Source organism: Cannabis sativa, chromosome 1, assembly GCF_029168945.1.
Source record: "Cannabis sativa cultivar Pink pepper isolate KNU-18-1 chromosome 1, ASM2916894v1, whole genome shotgun sequence".
Lineage (NCBI taxonomy): Eukaryota > Viridiplantae > Streptophyta > Magnoliopsida > Rosales > Cannabaceae > Cannabis > Cannabis sativa.
This window is the reverse complement of record NC_083601.1, coordinates 27,382,448-27,404,675: the sequence shown is the minus strand read 5'-3', so window position 1 is coordinate 27,404,675 and position 22,228 is coordinate 27,382,448. Positions and strand designations below refer to the sequence as shown.

The 22,228-nt window shown below is 32.9% G+C and overlaps 1 protein-coding gene across 1 annotated transcript; it reads left to right on the top strand.

The window, feature by feature from the left end:
- The first annotated feature begins 1,449 nt into the window (after positions 1 to 1,449).
- LOC133033584 (uncharacterized) lies at positions 1,450 to 19,464 on the top strand. Its single transcript, XM_061108492.1, has 6 exons — positions 1,450 to 1,507; positions 1,745 to 1,813; positions 1,910 to 2,112; positions 18,553 to 19,020; positions 19,151 to 19,393; positions 19,459 to 19,464. Exons 1-6 carry the CDS (start codon positions 1,450 to 1,452, stop codon positions 19,462 to 19,464), a joined length of 1,047 nt encoding a protein of 348 aa, XP_060964475.1.
- The last annotated feature ends 2,764 nt before the right edge of the window (positions 19,465 to 22,228 follow it).

Below are 22,228 nucleotides of genomic sequence, written 5' to 3'. Positions count from 1 at the left end.
ATCTTCTAATTTTATTCCTAGTGTTAATTCTTGGTTTTGTTTTGTTTTGTTCTTACTATAAATTTTCGTCGCTATCAATAGTTCTATTTGGTGAAAGAGAGAATATATAAGATGATTAAAGCAATGTTGATTAATGGTTTTAGGAATGGTGTGATACCTATATCGTGAAATCACGGTAAGAATCAAAATGAGGTAATTTTGACCGAAAATTAAATGATGTTATAAAAAGAGAGTGAAATAGACATTGATAGTTGAAAAATTATTATTATATATGTTGGAATTTGGGATTGTCAACTCGGGGCTTCCCCATTCGACGATTAACTTAGTTGACGTAGAGACTAGTCTACAAGAGATAGCAAGCTATGTAGTGTGTATTATGTATTAAATAATAATTAACAAAAGTGACTAGCTTTCACCTCAAATCTTTTCACGCTGAAATGATACTACCAAATGTTTCTATTATTAATATTGTTTTCAAATATGTGAAATTTTAGAAAGAAAGGGAAAAAAAAATAAGTGTTGTCATGAGCATTATCACGGTGAAAATAACATAGAAATTGCCTTTTCAATTGTTAAGTTTCTGTATGAATATGATACTAAAATGAGCTAATCAAATGTGTAAACAAGCTTGAAGTAGAAACTAGAAAACGACAGTTCAAATATATTATAAATTCGAGCATATATATTCAACTATGTATATGTTGCGCGCAGTGTTCCATAAAATAAAATAAAAAACTATATTGCAATGCAATTAACTTTTTCTAGTTTTCAAAAAGAAAAAAAATTCTCCTTGTTTTTTAATTTGTTCACATTGGACAACATTATCCCAATGTATTTCACATATTTAGTAGTCTTAAATTAATTCTAAGTTTTGTGCCCTCTAATATTTAAGAAATTTTATGCCTGATAATTAATAATATATTTATTTAATATGGAATTAATGAGGATTTTGAAGATATATGAAGACCAATCATGTATATATTTGGTAAAGGGATCATAACTAAGAAGGATAAAATGTATAAAAACAAATACATTAAAAATAGAATAATAATTTCTTTAAATGCCTAGCTTGTTAATAATTTTTCTCTATAAATACCTAAGTTTGAGTTGAAATATTTAAGTTTGTCTTTAACAATATTAAGAAAAAAATATACTAAATAATACTAAAAATTCGAAACTATAAAACACTAATTACTAGCATGATATAAATGTGTGTGTATATTATATTTACTGTAAAATATATTTACGTTTTTATTTTTTTTTACTGAAAAAAATAATTAATAATAAAGAAAAAGAGAAAGAGAAAGTGAATATCTATGATGATGAGAATGCTGGGTAGATAGGAAACAACCCAACTAGCTTGAGGTTTATGTGCAAAGGGACAAATTGGTAAAAGTGGTAGACGATAGTTGAATTAATTACTTAAAATATAATATTATATTATTTGATATGGAAGGAGGTTCCAGTAGTACAGAGGAAGAAGTGTACGTAGTAGTGGAGACAGATGGTTTCTGAAAGGCTGATTAAAATTGTACTTTGAAAAGAGAAACATCACTACCCAACCGACTTTACTTGGCCCAACCCAACCCAAACATACAATACTATGCTAGGAGGTTTTGGTACAATACTATTCTATATAATTTAATATTATAATTATTGTAGAATATCTTTAATTATTTGTTATTGAAGTCGATTGTTCAATCCTTGTCCTCTTATGCCATGAGTATTTTTATGATCCCATTAGATATTTGCAAAGATGTTGACAGGCTTATGAGGCAGTTTTGGTGGCATACTAAGTCCTTAGAGGGTCAAGGTATTCATTGGAAAAGCTAGGATAAGCTTTATCTCCATAAACATAAAGGTGGATTGGATTTTCGCTATCTTCGTGATTTTAATTTATCCATATTAGGCAAGCAAGGGTGGAGGTTGTTGACAAATCCTACGTCTTTAGTGGCTCGAGTTTTCAAGACTAGATATTATTCCCAAGGTTCATTTTTTGATCCTGAGCTTGGAGCTGCTAACCCAAGCTATGTTTGGAAGAGTGTCTTTGAGGCAAAAACGGTTGTTAAAATGAGAGCTAGGTGGAGGGTGGGTTCTGGTTTTTCTATCCCTGTACTTCATCAACCATGGCTCCCTTGTAAGGAGAACCTGTTGGGTTTTATGCCCTAAATAAAACTCTATTTCAATGTAATCCAGATTATTCAATATCAATAAAGTAACAGAAGTATTTTTCATTCATTTGTGTATGTTTTGGTTCAATTAATCAATTGTTTGTCTATTTGATTTATAAATTCATCCAAACGTACCCCTTTCACATACTTGATCATGTTTATTGTGTTGTCAACACAGTGGAAAGTAAACATGACTATGTGAATAAAGTATTCCTAGATTTATCAGAACACTGGGTTTTACTGATATGACAATCTACAACAGAGTTTACTTGCATTTGGAGAAATGCTATGTTCTTTCCAGAACATAGGTTAAAGTAAAGCTCAGGTTGGATGCATGGAGTATGCATTGGAATGGACCGATATTGAACTTTGAAATAGATTTATGAAACTTACCGTAAATATCTATTCAATTCAATATCATAAGTTGATCCTAGATCACATGATCGAAATCCTGATATGGTTAGGCTCAATCTCGAGAGTGTTATTCGTGTTCTTTGATTTGTTAGTTAAGCCTAATTTTTGGTCAGGGCAATACATACATTTTGGGAACACGGTAGTACGATTGAGTGGGAGCGATAACATAAATATGGAATCTATAGCTTCTATCTGGCGAATAGTAAGCAAAGGGTGATTTCCTTCGAGCTTAACCAAACGAGATAAATGATTGAGTACTCATTTCACTTAGTTGAAATATCATTTATACAGGGTTAAGTGTTTTAAGGATAAAATACATTGTAGGGTGTTACGGTAATTTAGTCCCTTTACAGTGTAAATCATCCATATAGAGGATCATTGATCACATTAGGATTATAACAATGGATAACTAATGATGTGTCTATATGGTGGAACATATAGAGCCTTCTATATACTAAGAGTGCAATTCTGAGTTCCATGTGTGGATTCAATGAAGAATTAATAAGTCAGTGAATTTAAGTGGTAAATTCTAGATTTGCTTATTGGAAGCTCGGATATATAGACCCATGGTCCCCCCACTAGTTGAGATAATATTACTTGTAAGACTCATTTAATTGATTTTAATTAATCAATTATAATTCTCAAGATAGACTGTGTCTATTTGAGAATTTATCACTTATTAAGGGCAAAACAGTAAATAGAGATTTTGAAGGGCATATTTATTAATGAGGAAACTTTAATTAGTTTTATTATTAATAAAATAAATGACAATATATTATTTGATAATTAATTTTAATTATTAAATAATTAGATTTGACATTTATGTGGTTGAACAAAGGAATTGGCAGTTTTTGACAAAACAGGAAACTATCAATGTAGGAAAATGACAGTTGGAAAAGTGGCAAGCCTTGTTTCCACAATGCCTAGGCCGGCCACTTAAGCTTCCTTTTCTCTTTGATTTTTTCAATTTTAAATGTCAACTAATTCAATCATAGCCCTGGGTGGTCTTCTATAAATAGAAGGCAAAGGCTTTAGTTTTCAACAACACATTCACAACATTATTCTGACAGAATTTTCTCTCTGAAAATTCTCTCTGAGCCGCCACCCTCTCTCTCTCTCTATTCCTTCACTGTTTCGAAATCTATAAGTGTTAGAGTAGTGCCCACACACATCAAGTAATACCTCAATCATAGTGAGGAAGGTTGTGTAGAATTCAGAAATAACAAAGAAGGACTATCGGGCTCAGATCTTGATTATACTCTGCTACAGAAAGGAATCAAGGGTTAGAGATCTGAGTGGGAAGAGACATATATTCCGCTGCACCCAATGTAAGATTTCTGATACTTTTATGTGTTTGATTTTCCGTCGTTTTAGAAGTTCATATTTAGGTTGTTAAATCAACATACTTGTGAGTATATCTAAGTTCCTGATAAAATAACTTCCAACAGAACCCTTATGTGATCTCTTCTCATGTGGCTCTCCAAGAGTGCAGGGTCTATAATTTACTAAAAGCAGATTGTTTTCAGTGGGATGATGAAGTGGGATGATGAAGTGTTGGAGGACTTGTTTGAACAAAGGAACATTGATTTAATCTGAAGTATCCCCTGTCTTCAGCTTCAATTGAGGATACTTGGTTTTGGGCTTTTAAGACTTATGGTGATTACTCAGTCAAAAGTACATATCGAGCTTTGCATGTGAGTAGTGGGAGATGGAACTCTCAAGATAATTCAGATTTTTGGAAGAAGTTTTGAAACCTGCAGTTGCCTCCAAAAGTGAAAAACTTTATCTGGCGAGGTCTCACAAATTGTCTCCCAACTCTTTTTTCTCTTCGATCGAAACGTGTTAATGTGAGTAGTTTATGTCCTCTGTGTAGTAGGGAGGATGACACTTTTCGAAAGTTCTACCATAAAGACAACAATTGGCGCAACAAATACGCACAACAAGCTTATGTAAGTTTACATTGATATTTATTAATTTATGAACATTTCTTTCAATTTATTTTGTATTCAAATTGACTATTTAATTTAATTGATTTTTTTAGGACCAAGTGGTTTAGTTGGCTGCAAATCAACCAGTGCCCATTGAGGATCAGCCTGCTGAGAATGCTATTGTTGCGAAAATTATTAATTACTACGCAAGTGCACGCAATCAAGTAGTATACTCACGCAAGTGAGGTCGAACCACAGGGAATTGGATTAATTACTACTAAACTATACTTATAATTCTATTTGGCAAATCAAAAGTATTTATGATTGAAAAAGGAAGAAAGAAATTCAAGAAACTTAAAGAAACAAGTGAATATTAATCAAGATGAGAGAATAGGGAGACGAATCCTGTTGTTAAGTTACCAATGTTAATGTCTAATTGCTAGCCTTCTCTTGAAGTGAATGATAGATTATAAATTAACCTAGCTCTTTTCAGATCTTCTAGGTTCTAAATCTCATGCTCTCTAATTAATCTCTTAATTAAACTAACATGAAATCAGCATTAAGCAATAATTTAAATGTCACAAAGGCTATGTAAATACTTTCGTTTCACATCAAAACCTAGACTATCCAATTTTAGCATTCTCAATTCTCACTTTTCAGATTTCGAATTGAGATCATAAAACATGTAAAAGGTGATCAATCTTGCACATGGAAATTAAACACAAATATGAATAGTGTTCACAATCAAGATGGAGGAATGGCAATTATTCATTAACTAGGAAAAACTTAAACAACATTCATCATTCTCCCTAAATAGGAGTTTAGTTCAAAACATCCATAATCAAATCCATAATTAACATTGAAACAGAAAATAGCATAGAAAAATTAAAGAGAAGAGAAAGAACTAGTTGAAGCAATTGATTCGGGTCGCCACAAGCCGCTCTTCTAGCCTCCTTCTTTGTTTCTAGGGTTCTATTCTGAATAATCCCTAATTTTCACGAACTCCCTCTATTTAAACCAAGTCTCATCTTTAAAATTCGTGAAATTACGAAACTGCCCAAAAATCTCGTCACTGGGGTCTCCGTCGCGACTGGCAATGCCCCCGTCGCAACGGGGTTAAACTTTGGGACTTCGAGATTTTCTCTGCCAGTTCCCGTCGCAACTGGCAATGCCCCCGTCGCGACTGGAACAGGCAGCAACACAATTCTTGGTTTTTCTTCTCGATTCTTTCACCACTTTTCCTCAATTCTTGTACATACTTTCTTTAAACACCCGAGGACCTGAAACAAAAGAATCAAGCGTAATATAGTCCTAAAACTAGAAACAAAGAGTGAAAACTAACCGAAAATAAGACCCAAAACTTAGACTAAAATTAGCCTAACAAATTCCCCCAAACTAGATTCTTACTCGTCCTCGAGTAAGATAAATGCTACTAACTACTAATCTACTAACTGCGCTATAAGATAATCACAATACTACTGCTCATGTGTTGTTCTCTTCCATTGCTCAAACTAGAATTTCAATTCCACCAACTCTAACAATTAATTTAGATGCTCAGTTTTTCACATACTGCACAAACACAAGATGACTTCACAATCGAAACAATGTTATAATGGTTTTACTCTTTCCAACCATTCCACTACCCGATAACTCATATGCTTGCATGCTTACCTCTCTCCACTAATGTTGACAACATCCTTTCGGAATCAATAGGGCTTTTTGAGGTTTAGAAAGTATGGCTTAGATATTTAAAAAATGAAAAACAATTTTGGCTAAAGATATCATAAGCACAAAAATAACCCACAAGCTTCTTCTAATTTCAAATTTTCCAAAGTGCTCCCACAACTAACCATGATTGAGAATTTTTTTTTCTTTCTTTTCCCGACATCACTGAATTTCATTATTTTTCTTGAATCATGTTTTTTTTTCAGTGATATTGAGCTTACCAAATATCTGTTCTCAATCTTGCAAGTTTCTTTTTCTTTTTTTTTCTATCTGCTCTCACACCATGTATTTTGCTCCCCCAAACTAATTGTATAGCTTATGATGTCATTGATAAAATAGTGAGGACAAAATTAACAGTGTGGATACATGTATTTCGGTTCAACAGGTGAAGAACAAAACAAGTTTAGGCTCAAGAGGGTTAACTAAGGATAATCATTTCATGGTAGGCTTGAAAGGCTCAAACTATCCAACAAATGCCTAAATCATATTCCTATTGAATGTTGTCAAGGATTTTGCCTCAAAAGAATAAGACATGCAAGTTCTAAGCTATCCAGCCAATCTTACCACAAACCATAGTAAAACAATTATAACATAATTCACAGATCATCACATTGCATTCTTACATATGTTATACAAGCATCTAAACTAATCCAAAGAGTTAACAGAATTAAGCACACAGTTATTTTGTAATTTCATAGCACATTACAATAAACAGCAGCACACAATTATCCTCTAGCTTTTTGTCCATTCCTAACTAAAAACAGAAAATTAAAAATGCAGAAAATAAACTTTTTAAATCCCTCCCCCCAAACTAAAGATTCACATTGTCCCCAATGTGACATTAAAGAAAAAGGAAATTAAGGAAACTTACCTGAGTGCCACATCAACAAGCGGTTGACGCCCGTAATAAGCGTCATGCAAGACAACTTGAAAATTGTTGTTGTACTTGCCTTCAAGCTTGGCAAGTGATGAGTTTGAACTAAAATCAGCACCAACAACATAAGACTTTGGATGATGTGCTTGGGGAGAAGCCTTTCGTAGCTCGTAGAGGATATAATATGATGTTGATGAAATATATGGATTCATTGGTGGTTTATCAGTCAATATCCTTGATGAAGTCGAATCAATGATGCCATGTTCTTCTTCATCCTCCAATGTCACAGTTTCTACACTTTCATCTAACAACTCTTCTTCTTGTTGATCACTCTCCACTTGGCTATCCATACCCTCACTTGTGATTTCATATTCAATGACTTCCTCTTCACAAGGATCTTGATCTTCAATTGTAGGCTCATTATCTTCCTTGTATTCAAATAATGACCCTTTTTCATTGTACCAACAACTCTCATAACTTTCATCATTGGAGTTATTACATTCTGAATCATGAGTCATTGAATTATCACATAAGGATCTCACCATGTCAGTTAAGCGATTAATCTCTCCTGGAAGTGATTGTAGAAGTGATAGTAGTTGCTCCTCTTTTTCAGTTTGTTGGGATGAATTTGGGCAATAAGGTGGGTATTGGTGACTCCAACCCTGAAGTGATGGATCCCAATGCCAGTCGTAATCAAAATCTGCCATATAATTCAACAGATTTATTACATCATAGCCTCTCATTAATAGAGGCGCTCCAGTTGCCTCTGCTCCATAATCAACCCAACTTCTTGTTTCATCGTTAAGTCCATTATAGAAGAGCCACGTAAAACATCCACTTGAGAAAGTGGGATAACATCTCTCTCCAAGCTCTTTAAATCTCCTCCAAGCAGAATAGAATGGTTCATTGTGTTGTTGAGCAAAATCCTCAAGATATAGCATCTGGATTTATCTTGCAAGTCAAACTCATAAGTACAACATTAGTAAAATTAAAAAAAAAATAAAACTAAATTATTACTAAAAAGATAAAAATTTGAAACAACAAAATTAATACTAAAACTAAAAAGAAAAACTAAATTAGAACAAAATTTAATTTTTAATAATATTGCAAAATATAATCTAAAAGAAACGGATTAGAAACAAGCAAAAAGAATTAACCAAAGTAGAAGTTAGTATAATTTTATGTAATATCAATCTTTATACAATTCCCCGGCAACGACGCCAAAAACTTGTTGCGAAAATTATTAATTACTACGCAAGTGCACGCAATCAAGTAGTATACTCACGCAAGTGAGGTCGAACCACAGGGAATTGGATTAATTACTACTAAACTATACTTATAATTCTATTTGGAAAATCAAAAGTATTTATGATTGAAAAAGGAAGAAAGAAATTCAAGAAACTTAAAGAAACAAGTGAATATTAATCAAGATGAGAGAATAGGGAGACGAATCCTGTTGTTAAGTTACCAATGTTAATGTCTAATTGCTAGCCTTCTCTTGAAGTGAATGATAGATTATAAATTAACCTAGCTCTTTTCAAATCTTCTAGGTTCTAAATCTCATGCTCTCTAATTAATCTCTTAATTAAACTAACATGAAATCAGCATTAAGCAATAATCTAAATGTCACGAAGGCTATGTAAATACTTTCGTTTCACATCAAAACCTAGACTATCCAATTTTAGCATTCTCAATTCTCACTTTTCAGATTTCGAATTGAGATCATAAAACATGTAAAAGGTGATCAATCTTGCACATGGAAATTAAACACAAATATGAATAGTGTTCACAATCAAGATGGAGGAATGACAATTATTCATTAACTAGGAAAAACTTAAACAACATTCATCATTCTCCCTAAATAGGAGTTTAGTTCAAAACATCCATAATCAAATCCATAATTAACATTGAAACAGAAAATAGCATAGAAAAATTAAAGAGAAGAGAAAGAACTAGTTGAAGCAATTGATTCCGGTCGCCACAAGCCGCTCTTCTAGCCTCCTTCTTTGTTTCTAGGGTTCTAATTCTGAATAATCCCTAATTTTCACGAACTCCCTCTATTTAAACCAAGTCTCATCTTTAAAATTCGTGAAATTATGAAACTGCCCAAAAATCCCGTCACTGGGGTCCCCGTCGCTACTGGCAATGCCCCCGTCGCGACGGGGTTAAACTTTGGGACTTCGAGATTTTCTCTGCCAGTTCCCGTCGCAACTGGCAATGCCCCCGTCGCGACTGGAACAGGCAGCAACACAATTCTTGCTTTTTCTTCTCGATTCTTTCACCACTTTTCCTCAATTCTTGTACATACTTTCTTTAAACACCCGAGGACCTGAAACAAAAGAATCAAGCGTAATATAGTCCTAAAACTAGAAACAAAGAGTGAAAACTAACCTAAAATAAGACCCAAAACTTAGACTAAAATTAGCCTAACAGCTATAGATCCCACCTAGTATCCACGAGAACTGCATGTTATGATGCAAGTACTGGGTGAGCAATATCGACATTTGAGAGGCTTTGTCCATCTCCCATGATTGAAGGCAGTTGGGGCCAAAAGAGCACGTGCCACGAATTCTTCTGCCTCATCAACTATTACTATGGAATAGTATGAGGCCTTATAGAAAAAGTGGAGGAGGCACAACAGGAATATCTGTATTAAACACAACAATTCTACTTCAAACGATTCCAATATCAGTTTGAGTATCTCTCTCAGGTTGTGCCTGATTTCATAGGAGGTCTTCCACTATTCTCTACTCCTCCTAGTGCTAGATCGTCATCGCATCGTTTTGAAACTTAGAATAATAATTTTGATGACATTACCGACTTTAGAATAAATATCTTTTAATATTTTGTTTAGTTACTAATAACTTTAGAAACTTTTGTTTACTTACTAACTTTAGTACAAATTGAACATGTTTACAAATTTTAGTTCGATCGTGATACTATTTAATTATAAATGCTAATACCGTTTTTTTTAATTATGTTTTTTTTAAAATCTAATTTAACATTTAAAATTAATTATAATACTATTATAAATTATTAAAATATAATAAATGATCAAAATTTAAAAAAAAATTAAAACAAAGGCTTTTACAGAGTATTTTTGCACCGGCAAAACTTATACCCTAAACACTAAGACTCTTTTCTACGCATAAATGCGCTGGTATAGGTCACTCACGAAATCCATTTGGTGGGTAAAGGTTTGCCAGTGCAACTATGCATCGGCATAACTTTTCTTTACCCAACAAATGAAAAAATGAACAAAATTTTTATCGGCGCAAAGATGCATAATGGTACCGGTAAAAGCATGTTTAATTTACCGACAGAGATTTACGATCAACTTTTGCCGGCACATAAAGTTTGTCGGCGCGCTATGCCTACTTTTGCCGATGCAAAAATACTCCGGCAAAAGTAACATTTCTTTAGTGCTAATAATAGTTTCACAGTATTAAATTATAACTCGATTCCCTACTTATACTAATACAATACCCGCAATCCCTACTTATATGTTTAACATTTTTTTTCAGGTGTATATGATTTATTTATTTTTTGGCAATATCGTGATCAGTTCTTGTTGATTCATTCAAATACAGTAGAACATCTATCCAAGAATACACTTGGGACCAAGAAAATAATATTTTAATTAAGAGGTTATAACTAAATAGAGTTACACTTGAAAAAAAAAATTAAAATATAAGAAAATATCAATGTAACAAAAATACCAATAAACAATTCTTAATACTATATTATATTAGAATTATTTTCGAGAACATATAATATTTATACATGTATTATAATTTGAAATAAAATTATTAATTCTACATAAATAAATTTATAAAATATATGTATATATTTTTTTAAGATGTAATTATTCATATATAGAGATATATTTTATTAATATGGGACTTAAAAAATGTATAACTAATTACAATATAGAGGTTATTCTTATTTATAACTGACCCAAATTGAGACTTCATTTTTTTATAACAAATTAGAGGTTATTCTTGAATAGATTATTCTTAAATAAAGGTTCTACTGTAGTATTATATTTTTAGTTTTCAAATAGAATTGAAATAAATATAAGTAGGAGTATTAATTTTTCAATATCTTTATACATATGTGAAATAGACTCAGTTGGAAATTTATTGACTGTGCTCTTGACTGCTTTGGGTTCCCCCAGAAGTTCCATTATTGGGTTTCACAGTGTATCTCCACAACCACTCTCAACATTTGTCTTAATGGGGGCAGGTTGGTAAAATTTTTCCATCATGCGGTCTTCGGCAGGGTGACCCTCTTTCTCCCTACCTCTTCATATGTGCTGCTGAAGTATTATCAAGGTTTTTGGAGGAGGCCATTGGAAAAGGGAATATCAAAGGCATTAGACTAAGTAGGGGAGGTCCGAGTTTGTCCCATATTCTTAAAACGATCACTCTAGATTTTACCTTATGCAAATAAATTTGAAATGTTTGAAAAATTTCATGAATTTCTAGCAATGGTGATAAACCATTAAGGTAAGTGGTTAAAGATCTTGCGAACTGATAGGGGTGGAGAAATAGTTAGTATATATGCAGTTCAAAGATCATTAATTTAATTTTTGAATTATATCCAAACTTACCTCCCCAAAAATTCGAGTTTCATATTGATGATTAGTTACTAGTTGTTGCCTAAATCTTTTTATGGTAATATAATTTCAGAATGATGCAATGGTTGTATACTTAATGTAAATCATTACTAGATTCATGGATGACCTAATCGAAATATTAAGAAAAGCTAGAACTGCTAACCCTCGTTTGCATGTTTGTTAGCTATTCTAAGTGATTAGGGGTGGACCATCTCATAGTCATTAGATAAGAAAGTATTTGTTTAAATAAATACTACTTTTCTAAGAAAATGACTAAGTCTGAAAATAAAGTAGCAAATAAAGGAGATAATTTTTTCTTAATTCAAAAAGTGTTCTATCATCTCATTCTACATATGATGATCCCATTGCCTCAGTTGTCTTGACACAACCGAAGAGGTTGATACTATTTAGTTTTCTTAGACATAATTCACGGTACCTTGTCGTAGTGGGAGGGTTTCTAGGAACTCACCTTATTATGACTTGGAAGACACTAATGATTAAAATCCATTGTGAGTTTAAACAAGTAATGGATTGTCAAAATAAGAAACTAAGAAGAAAAGCCAAGAAAACTATGGTTTAATCCATTCACATGGAGTAACCTAAATTTTTCTATTACAAGGGCATGAAAGGAAATTTTTGTTAATAAGTCTATTCAATGGACTTAACAAAACTTCATGTTCCAATATTATAGGTTTGAGTTTATCTAAACCTATGGCTTGTGGTATACCTGGTAATTACTTACTCTAATGCAAGCAACTTACTTTAGTAAGATGCTGAAGCATTTTCTTTCCAAAGGCAATCTATAGAAGCTTCACAACTTCTTAGACATAGATTTTATTTATTTAAGGAAAAGTCTCAACTATTTCAGAAAAGATAAAGCCATGAAAGAATTTCTTAAATCAACAGTGAGAGGTCTCAGATATGCTTTAGTATGCCTTAGACCAGACATTTGCTGTTGAGTGGGAGTAATGAGTAGGTATCAGATTAATCCAGGAGAAGAACATTGGAAGATAATTAAGTAAATCTTAAGATTAAGGAGAGGAACTATATGTTAGTCAATAAGGGTGTATTTAAAACTCTTAGACTACACCACATCAGATTTCGAGACTTGCCTTTGTGCTAGAAAGTCTGCTGATAAAATTGTGATTACTCTGGGGGTGGAGTAGTGATTTTGGAGAAGTGTAAAAACCTATCTGAAATCTCTTAGTCTACCAGAGAGAGACTGAATGTTAAAGCTGCAGGAAAGGTACTTATTCAGTCTAAGGAAAGTTCTATACAATTGTGGCACCGTTCCAACTTGTCTTAACTACTAGCGTTATTTCCTGAATAACCAAAAGTAGTTGCCAAAGGTATAGAATCCAGTATCCCAAAAGAGTAGACATATAGAGAGGAATTTCACAATATCAAGGATTTTGTGATTAAAGGAAAGTAATGGTGGAGAAAAGGTTGTTGTTAATTCAACCTGTCAGATCCTATTACGAGGAGTTTACTACTACTACACTTGATTTGTATATCAAGGTGTTGAGATTATTTGAAATGCACATTTTGTTTTATATTAGTGCAAGTGGGAGTTTGTTGGGTTTTATGCCCTAAATAAAACCCATTTCAATATAATCAGATTTACTTATTAATAAAGATCAGAAATAACATTTTATGTTGCATGGTTCACATGATTTATTTCGTGATTATATATATAATGTATGAATACTATTTAAGTCCAGAACATATGAATTTGTTAATGATTATAGTGTTGTCAGCACAGTGGAATATAATCTTAATTATATGTTCGAAAGTTTATTCCCTAATTTGTCAGAACACTGGATTTAGACTGACATGATATAATCAGCGATAGGTATTCTTACACCTTGGAAAAGTGTTATGTCCTTTCCAGGACATTGGCAAAGTTTACCAGTATCGGATGTATGGAGTATACATCGGAAGGGATCGATATTGAACTTTGATTAGATATATTAAAACTTACCGTAATATCTATTCAATTCAATATCACCTGTTGATCCTAGATCAAATTATCTTAATCCTGATATGGTTAGGTTCGATCTCAAGAGTACTATACATGTTCTTTGATTTGTTAGTTAAGCCTACTTTTGGGTCAGGGTGATACGTACATCTTGGGAACATGATAGTATAATTGAGTGGGAGCGCTACCATAAATATGGAATCTATAATTTCTATAGGAATTTAGAAGTGAAACGATGATATCCTTTGAGCTTGGCTAAACAGAGATAAATGGTGGAGATCTCCTTTCACTTTGCTGAAATATCATTTATACGGAGCTACGTGTTTTAAGGATAAAATACATTGAAGGTGTAACGGTAACTTAGTGCCTTTTCAATGTAGATCATCTATTAGAGGGTCATGTTGGGTTTTATGCCCTAAATAAAACTTTTTACAATCTGATTAGTTATCAATATAAGAAATTTGAAGTGATTGATGTTTGCCTGAATTTTACATGCAAATGGTTTAATATGTTTATTATATTTACGTATGTTTATTCACAATTACAGTATCGTCAACACAGTGGAATGTGATTGTGATCATATGAATCAAAAGAAAAGGTCCTTGTTTCATCAGTGTTTTGAATTTACACTAATGTGATAATCAGCGATGATGTGTACTTACACTTGGAGTAAGTGTTATGTTCTTTTCAGGACATTAGTAAAGTATACTAGTTTCGAATGTATGGAGTATACATTGGACTGGACCGATATTGCAACTAAGTTAAGATATTACAAACTTACCGTCATATATATCTTTCCAAGTCGATATCAGTAGTTGATCTTAAGATTAAAAGAATCTAAATCCTGATATGCTTAAGCTCAACTCAGGAGTACTATTCATGTTCTTTGATTTATTAGTTAAGCCTACTTTTGGGTCAGGGTGATACGTATATTTTAGAAACATGATAGTATGATTGAGTGGGAGTGCTGAACATAAATATGGAATCTATAGCTTCTACTAGTGTATAGAAGTCAAGTGATGATTCCCTTCGAGCTTAGCAAATAGAAGTAAATGGATGAGCTCTTGTTTAACTGACTAATTATTAGATCACTAAACACCATTTACAAGTAGCTAAGTGTTTTAAGGGGCAAAATACATTGAGGGGTGAGAACGGTAAAATTATCCTATCTCGATGTAAATCATCTATATAGAGGATCTTTAAATCACAATAAGATTATAACAATGGTTAAATGAGATAGCATATTGATATCGTGGAACATATAATATGCTCTATATAAGTCTGAGAGTGCAATTCTAAGTTCTAAGAGTGGATTCAACGAAGAATTAATAAGTAGGAATTTACTTGGTAAATTTGGTTCACTTATTGAAAGCTCAGCATATAGATCCATGGTCCCCATTCTACTTGAGAACATTCTGCTTGTAAGACTCATTAATTGATTCGTGATTGATCAATTATAATTCTAAAGTTAGACTATGTCTAATTTATGAATTTTCACTAAGCAGTGGTGAAATTGTAAAGAAAAGAGATTCTAGGTTTATTTATTTATTAATGGACTTTATATGTCTAGTTAATAATTAAATTAAATGACAATATTATTTAATAATCTATTTTAGTTATTAAATAATTAGTTTTGGCATTTAAATGGTTAGAATTGGAAAATTGGCATTTGAGAAAATAGAAATAAAATTTGTTAAAACTGCAAAATCAAGTGGGGCCCATTATCACACCATGGTCGGCCACTATTTGTGGAAATTCAAATTGATATTATCATTATTTTAATGCCAAATAATTCCTAACCTAAACCTAGTAGTTGCCTATAAATAGAAAGTGATGGCTCAGTCAAAAATACAACTTTGAACACAATTCATTAGTTATCTGACAGAAATTTCTCTCTTCAGAAAAACTGAGCCTTCCCTATTTTCTTCTATTGGCCGAAACCCCTTCTCTCTTTTCCTCTTCTATATTTCGTGACCCTAGTGAAAGAGTGAGTGCCCACACACAACAAGCAGTAACTCAATCATAGATTGGAAGACTGTGAAGGATCAAACTCAAAGAAGAAGGACATTCGGGCTCAGATCTTGATTATACTCTGCGACAGAAATGATATGTTGCTATAATTTATAAACACTACGCAAGTATACGCAATCAAGTAGTAAAACTCACACAGGTGAGGTCGATCCCACAGGGAATTGGATTAAATACCACTAAACTATACTTATAATTCTATTTGGTGAATCGAAAACAATTATGATTTAAGAAAGGTAAAGTAATTCAGAAAACGTAAAACACAGTTAAAGTTTAAGCAAGATGAGATGATAGGGAGGAGAATCCTGTTGTTGTTTACCCAAATCGTTAATGCTTAATTACTATCCTATTCTTGAAGTGAATGACAGATTATAAAACAACCTAGCTCTTTTCAGATCTTCTAGATTCTAAACCACATGTTATCTAATTAATTCCTTAATTAAACTAACATGAAATCAGCATTAAGTAATAACCTACTCGTCACATAAGTCATGTAAATACTCTCGTTTCACATAGAACATCGATTATCTTAATTTTAGCATTCTCAATTCTCACTTTTCAGATTTCGAATTGAGATCATAAAGCATGCACAAGGTGATCAATCTTAAACATGAAGTTAAACACAAATTAAGATAATTTCACAAACAAGAATGGGGTAATTAAACATTAACTAGGCCAAACATTAAACAACAATCATCATCCTCCCTAAATGGGAAATTTAGTTCAGAAACAAATCCATAACCATTCCTAAAGCAATATTCAACATAAATAAATTAAAGAGGAATAAAGAAAAGAACTGTTGGTGGATGAATTTCGGATCGTGACTTGAATCTCTGTGCTCTTCCTGCCGCTCTCTGCTGTGTTTTAGGGTTCCAAATTGCTTCCCCTGACTTCCAATCGCAGTTTTATATTTATAACTAAAATTTAGGGTTCGATGGACGAAATTGCCCCTGGTCCGTACGGGATCTCGCCGCGGCCAAGCTTCCTCTCGCCGCGGCCAGATAGGTGTCTAAAAAACACCATTCTGTAACTTCACTATGGCCGCGGCGAGGGTGTATCTCGCCGCGGCGACTGTAGCTTCGATGTTCCCCCATCTATTTCATGATCTAGCCGCGGCCAGATATCCAGTTTTCCTCGAAATGGTGTCTTTCTTGTCCCAGCTCGTCTTTTACTAGACTTTTACATCCCGAGTCCTCTATTATTCCAAAGAACCTGAAAACATAGAAAACAAGCGTAATTCTGTCCCAACACAGCGAAAAACGCACACAAAATAGATCCGAAACCTAGGCTAAAAATAGCCTAACAGGATACAAGGGTTAGAGATCTGAGTGGAAAGAGACATTAATTCCGCTGCATCAATGTAAGATTTTCTTAACTTTATATGTGTTTAATTTATCGTTTTAGAAAGTTCATATTTAGGATGTTAAACAACATACTTGTGAGTAGATCTAAGATCCTGGTAAAATAAGTTCCAACAGGTCATTGATCACATTAGGCTTATAACAATGGATAACTAATGACGTATCTATATCATAGAACATATAGAGCGTTCTATATGACTGAGAGTGCAATTCCAAGTTCTAAGTGTGGATTCAATAAGGAATTAATAAGTTAGGGAATTTACTTGGTAAATTCAGTTTGACTTATTGGAAGCTCGGTTATATAGACCCATGGTCCCCATACTAGTTGAGACCATACTGCTTGTAAGACTCAGTTAATTGATTTTAATTAATCAATTAAAATTCTAAAGTTATATTGTGACTACTTTATGAATTTTCACTAAGCAAGGGCAAAATTGTAAAGAAAAGAGATTCTAGGTTTATTTATTAATTAAGATACTTTATATGTCTAAATTATTAATAAATATATTAAATGACAATATTATTTAATAATTAATTTTTAGTTATTATAATTAGAATTGGCATTTAAAAGGTTAAATTGGAAAATTGGCATTTTTGAGAAAATGGGAATGAGAAATAACAAAATGGAAAAGTTGCAAAGTGAGGCCCAATTTCCTTATCTAGGCCGCCCACTATGCATAGGCTTTTACCATTTTAAATTTTCATTATTTTAATGCCATAAAATTATAACCTAAACCTAGAGGGCATTCTATAAATAGAAAGTGTTTGCTACAGGAAACTATGCATTTGCATCTCATTCCTTCAGAGCAAACTTTCTACACGCCACTTTCTCTCTCTTTTCCTCTCTTCAATTTCGAAACCCTTGAGTGATAGAGTAGTGCCCACACACATCAAGTGGTACCTCAATCATAGTGTGTAAGACTGTGGATAATCAACATCAAAGAAGGAGAGAAGGAGATCCAGATTCAGATCTGTATAATGCTCTGCTACAGAAAGGAATCAAGGGCTAGAGATCTGAATGGAAGGAGTCATTATATTCCGCTGCACCCAATGTAAGGTTTTCTTAAACTCTTATGTGTTTATTTCATTATTTTAGAATTCATATTAGGATGTTAATGAAACATACTTGGTAGTAAATCTAGATCCTGGTAAAATATTTCCAACAGCAAGATCTTGGAGGCAAAATACTTAAAAGGGAAGGATTTTCTCAGTTACAGATATAAAGACTCTGATTCCTGGTTTTGGAAAAATGTTGTGAAAGAAAATGCCATTTAGAGAAAAGGGGCCTTTAAATTGGTGGCCAATGGCAGAGATACTAGTGTTTGGAGGGATCCTTGGATACCCCCATTGCAAAGGTTTCGTCCCGAAATCGAATGGTGATGTGTTGTCAGAACACTTATTCGTGGTTGATCTTCTACTGACTAGTGGGGATTGGGATGTCCATAAACTGAACAGGAGACTGTTTATGCTATCTTAAAAGGTGGTAAGCCCTCGGGGCAAGGTCAGGACAAATGGATTTGGACTTTGGAAAGCAATGGGCAGTTCTCGTGTAAATCGGCTTATCTATCCCAGGCCTTGGATAGAGGTCCTCATTGTGTTGTTGCTCCAGCCCTTTGGAATAACTTTTGGAATAGTAAAATCTTGGAACGTCATAAAGTGATTTGGTGCTGTATCCTTTCTAATGCGCTCCCTGTGAGATCAATCATAGGAAGAAGGTTTCAGATTGAGAACTCAAATTTCCCTTTCTGCGGGTTGGGGGAGGAATCTATGGAACATTTATTTCTCTCATGCGAGGTGGTGCAACACCTATGGCGTGCTTCTCCTTGGGGTATTTACCCTGTGTGCGATAATGAGATTCGTGTTTGGAATTTGATTAAATTTATTTGGGACCTTAAACATAAGTGGAGGACGCGCAATGAACTGGTACACAATAATTCCCCCCAGATGTGATGAAATGTATTGACAATATTTGTACTTCTTTTGCAGAGTTACATGATTCTCTTTTGACTACCCGACACCGATCTTGAGGGAAATTTGGAACCTTCCTCCACAGGATTGGATAAAACTGAATTGTGATGTTAGAGTGGGCTTAGAGAGCATGTGCATAGCTGGTGTAGCAAGGAATCATCTGGGAAAGGTGATTCGGGTTGACACGTCTCGACTGGATTTCTTAGATGCATTATGTGGAGAAACTGCGACCTGCTGTTTGGCTGTTTCGATGGCAATGGATTTAGGGTATAAGTATATTATTGTGGAGAGTGACTCGAGGCTAGCTATCAATGCGCTCAATGGGAAGGTAACCCATTGGGCTCTTGAGAACTATGTATCTTTTTGTATTAAGTCTTCTTGTGCTTTTAATAGTTGTAATTTTTCTCATGCCAGTAGGACTTGTAACTTTGTTGCCTATAATATGGCTAAGTGGGTTTTCTCCCACTAACTGTATGGCTCTATTCTGATCTCCTCGCTACCGAGGAATCTATTTTGTAACGACCACGAGGTCTAACTGTTTTATTTGTTTAATGAATATTATCAAGCTTATTTAAAAAAAAAAAAAAAAGAAAAAAGAAAAAAAAAGAGAGAGCTAGTGGGTAGAGGTGAGATGAAGCAATATTATGAGTTTAAGTGGGTGATTGATTTATAGGGAAGAGAAAAAGTGTAGAGTTTTAGGAAATCTTCTTTAATTAGAGTTTGATGATCTTCTTTTCAGAACAGTAAAATCCTTAGTCAACTAGATGTACGAAGTGAGATTTAGACAAATGAAAGGTTGACACGTCATGATGTCGGTTGTATCCATGCAATACCATTAAAACTGACTAGTTCCGACTCCTCAGTCCTCTCAGTATAGATGACCACAGCCCTCAGTGCCAGACTCATTTGCATTAACTCTTTCTTTATTTTTATTTAACAAATTTGCAATAACTCGTTTTAAAGTTTAAACAGTAATATTCCTTTTACTTTGTCTTTCTCCATTCTCTCTCTATCTCTCCATTTTTTTTACCTTTACTTTAATCTCTTGTAATTATACCTGAATAATTGCAACAACCATAAAATATATTAAAATTGAAAATGTATATATTGATGGATGTGTTAAATCTGTAACATGCCTAAACTTGATAAATTTAGCAAATAATAAGTATTTTTTTATCTTTTATTTATAATAGTTCTATTAAATATTAATAAGTGATTTTAAGACATATTTTGATTATAATATTGCTATTAGTTATATTTTAAATATTTTTTTTGAATATAGTTATATTTTAAATATTTAATTTATTATTTATCATTAGTAATAATTTTGTTTTTGCCACATACCTTCAAATACCATTGTGCAATAAAGTACAATAACAAAAATTATAAAGGGTAAATATCATTTTGGACTCTCTGTTTTGTAAAAATTACCGATTGGATCATGTATTTTATTAAATGACAAAATGGACTCTGTATTTTCCAAAATAGTAAAAATAGGACCCTGAACTTAATTTTTTACAACTTTTTTTTTTTTAATATAATCAACTTGAAAACAAATTCCTAATACGAACAGATACAGAAAATGTAAACAATTTTATCATAACACTTTTAGATCGAATTATAATTAAATTTTATTTTGACAAAAAATCAATTCAAAGTCCTATTTGTACCATTTTAGAAAATACAAGGTCTATTTTATCATTTAACAAAACAGGAGATCCAATTGATAACTTTTGCAAAACACAGGGTCCAAAATGGTATTTACCCAATTAGAAATATAACATAACCGGTTGTTTATAGAAAAAAAAATCATAAATCTAACCTCTCTCGTTTCTTGTTTTTATGTTATTTTTTATAATCAAATGTATTAACGTACCTTTTTCAAATCATTCAGCAGCTGGTGGTTGGAAATTTTCACCAGGGGGCACGAAGTTGAAATGGAAGAAGTGGCGATGGTGAGTTGGGCTATTTGGCGTGCACGGAATGATTTTGTTTGGCAAAAGAAGAGTTGGCTTGCTTCAAATATTGTTACATCAACTAGAAACATGCTTGATCAATATAAATTTGCTCAGGAAAGGAAGGGCCTTTCGTTGTCTCCTTTGAATGATGGGGGGCAGAACTGTGAGCATTGGATTGCACCTGTATTAAACAAGATTAAAGTTAATGTTGATGGGGCTTTATTTGAACAAGAGGGGCGGTTTGGAGTGGGTTGTGTAGCTCGAGATCATCATGGAACCATGGTAGAAGCTTTCAAGAAGGGGAAGGTTGGGTATGTCCAACCCGAAATTGCTGAGATCATAGGCATCAAAGAAGCTTTGAGTTGGATTGCAACTCATCCCTGGGACAATGTAGTGTTAGAAACGGATAGTTTGGTGTGTATCCAAGCAGTCCAAAGTAATGTTTTTATGTCCTCACAGTTTGGTCTTATTGTTCTAGATGTTAGGAATTTACTTTTGACTTTATCTTTTGTTGAGTTATGTTTTGTTAAACGATCTGCAAACAACTTGGCTCATTGCTTGGCAAGAGACTCTTGTTTCTCTACAGGTGGTGTGCTTCAGTTGGAGGATTGTTCATCTGAAGTGCGTTCTATTGTTTTGAACGAATTTATTAATTAATAAATTTTCTGATTTATTCAAAAAAAAAATTATAGTACATTATATATATGTACTGAGGTAAATAATATAATTTTTGTTTTATGTTTTTGAGTAATTTGTGGCATAAATACTTAAGTTTAACTCAGAGTTACAAATAAATACCTAAGTTTAATTTTTGGCATTAATAATACCTAAGTTATATTTTTGGAACTCTGTAGGTACCTAACCGTTAAAATATTATGTCATTATCCACGTGTCATTTTCTTATTCGTATATTTTAAATATTTTTTTTAAAAAAAATAGAATTTAATAACTTGGACCAATTAAGAATTGCTACGTGGCAATTTACTTATCAATTAACAGTCAGATACTTACAAAAGTTCCAGAATTATAACTTAGGTATTATTACCGCCAAAAATTAAACTTAGGTATTTATTTACAACTAGGAGTTAAACTTAGGTATTTATGCCGTAAATTACTCTATGTTTTTTCATTTTCAATATTAATTTTTACAAAAATATTATTACTTAACAAAATATTTTATATTAATGGTAAAAAAAATTAACTTT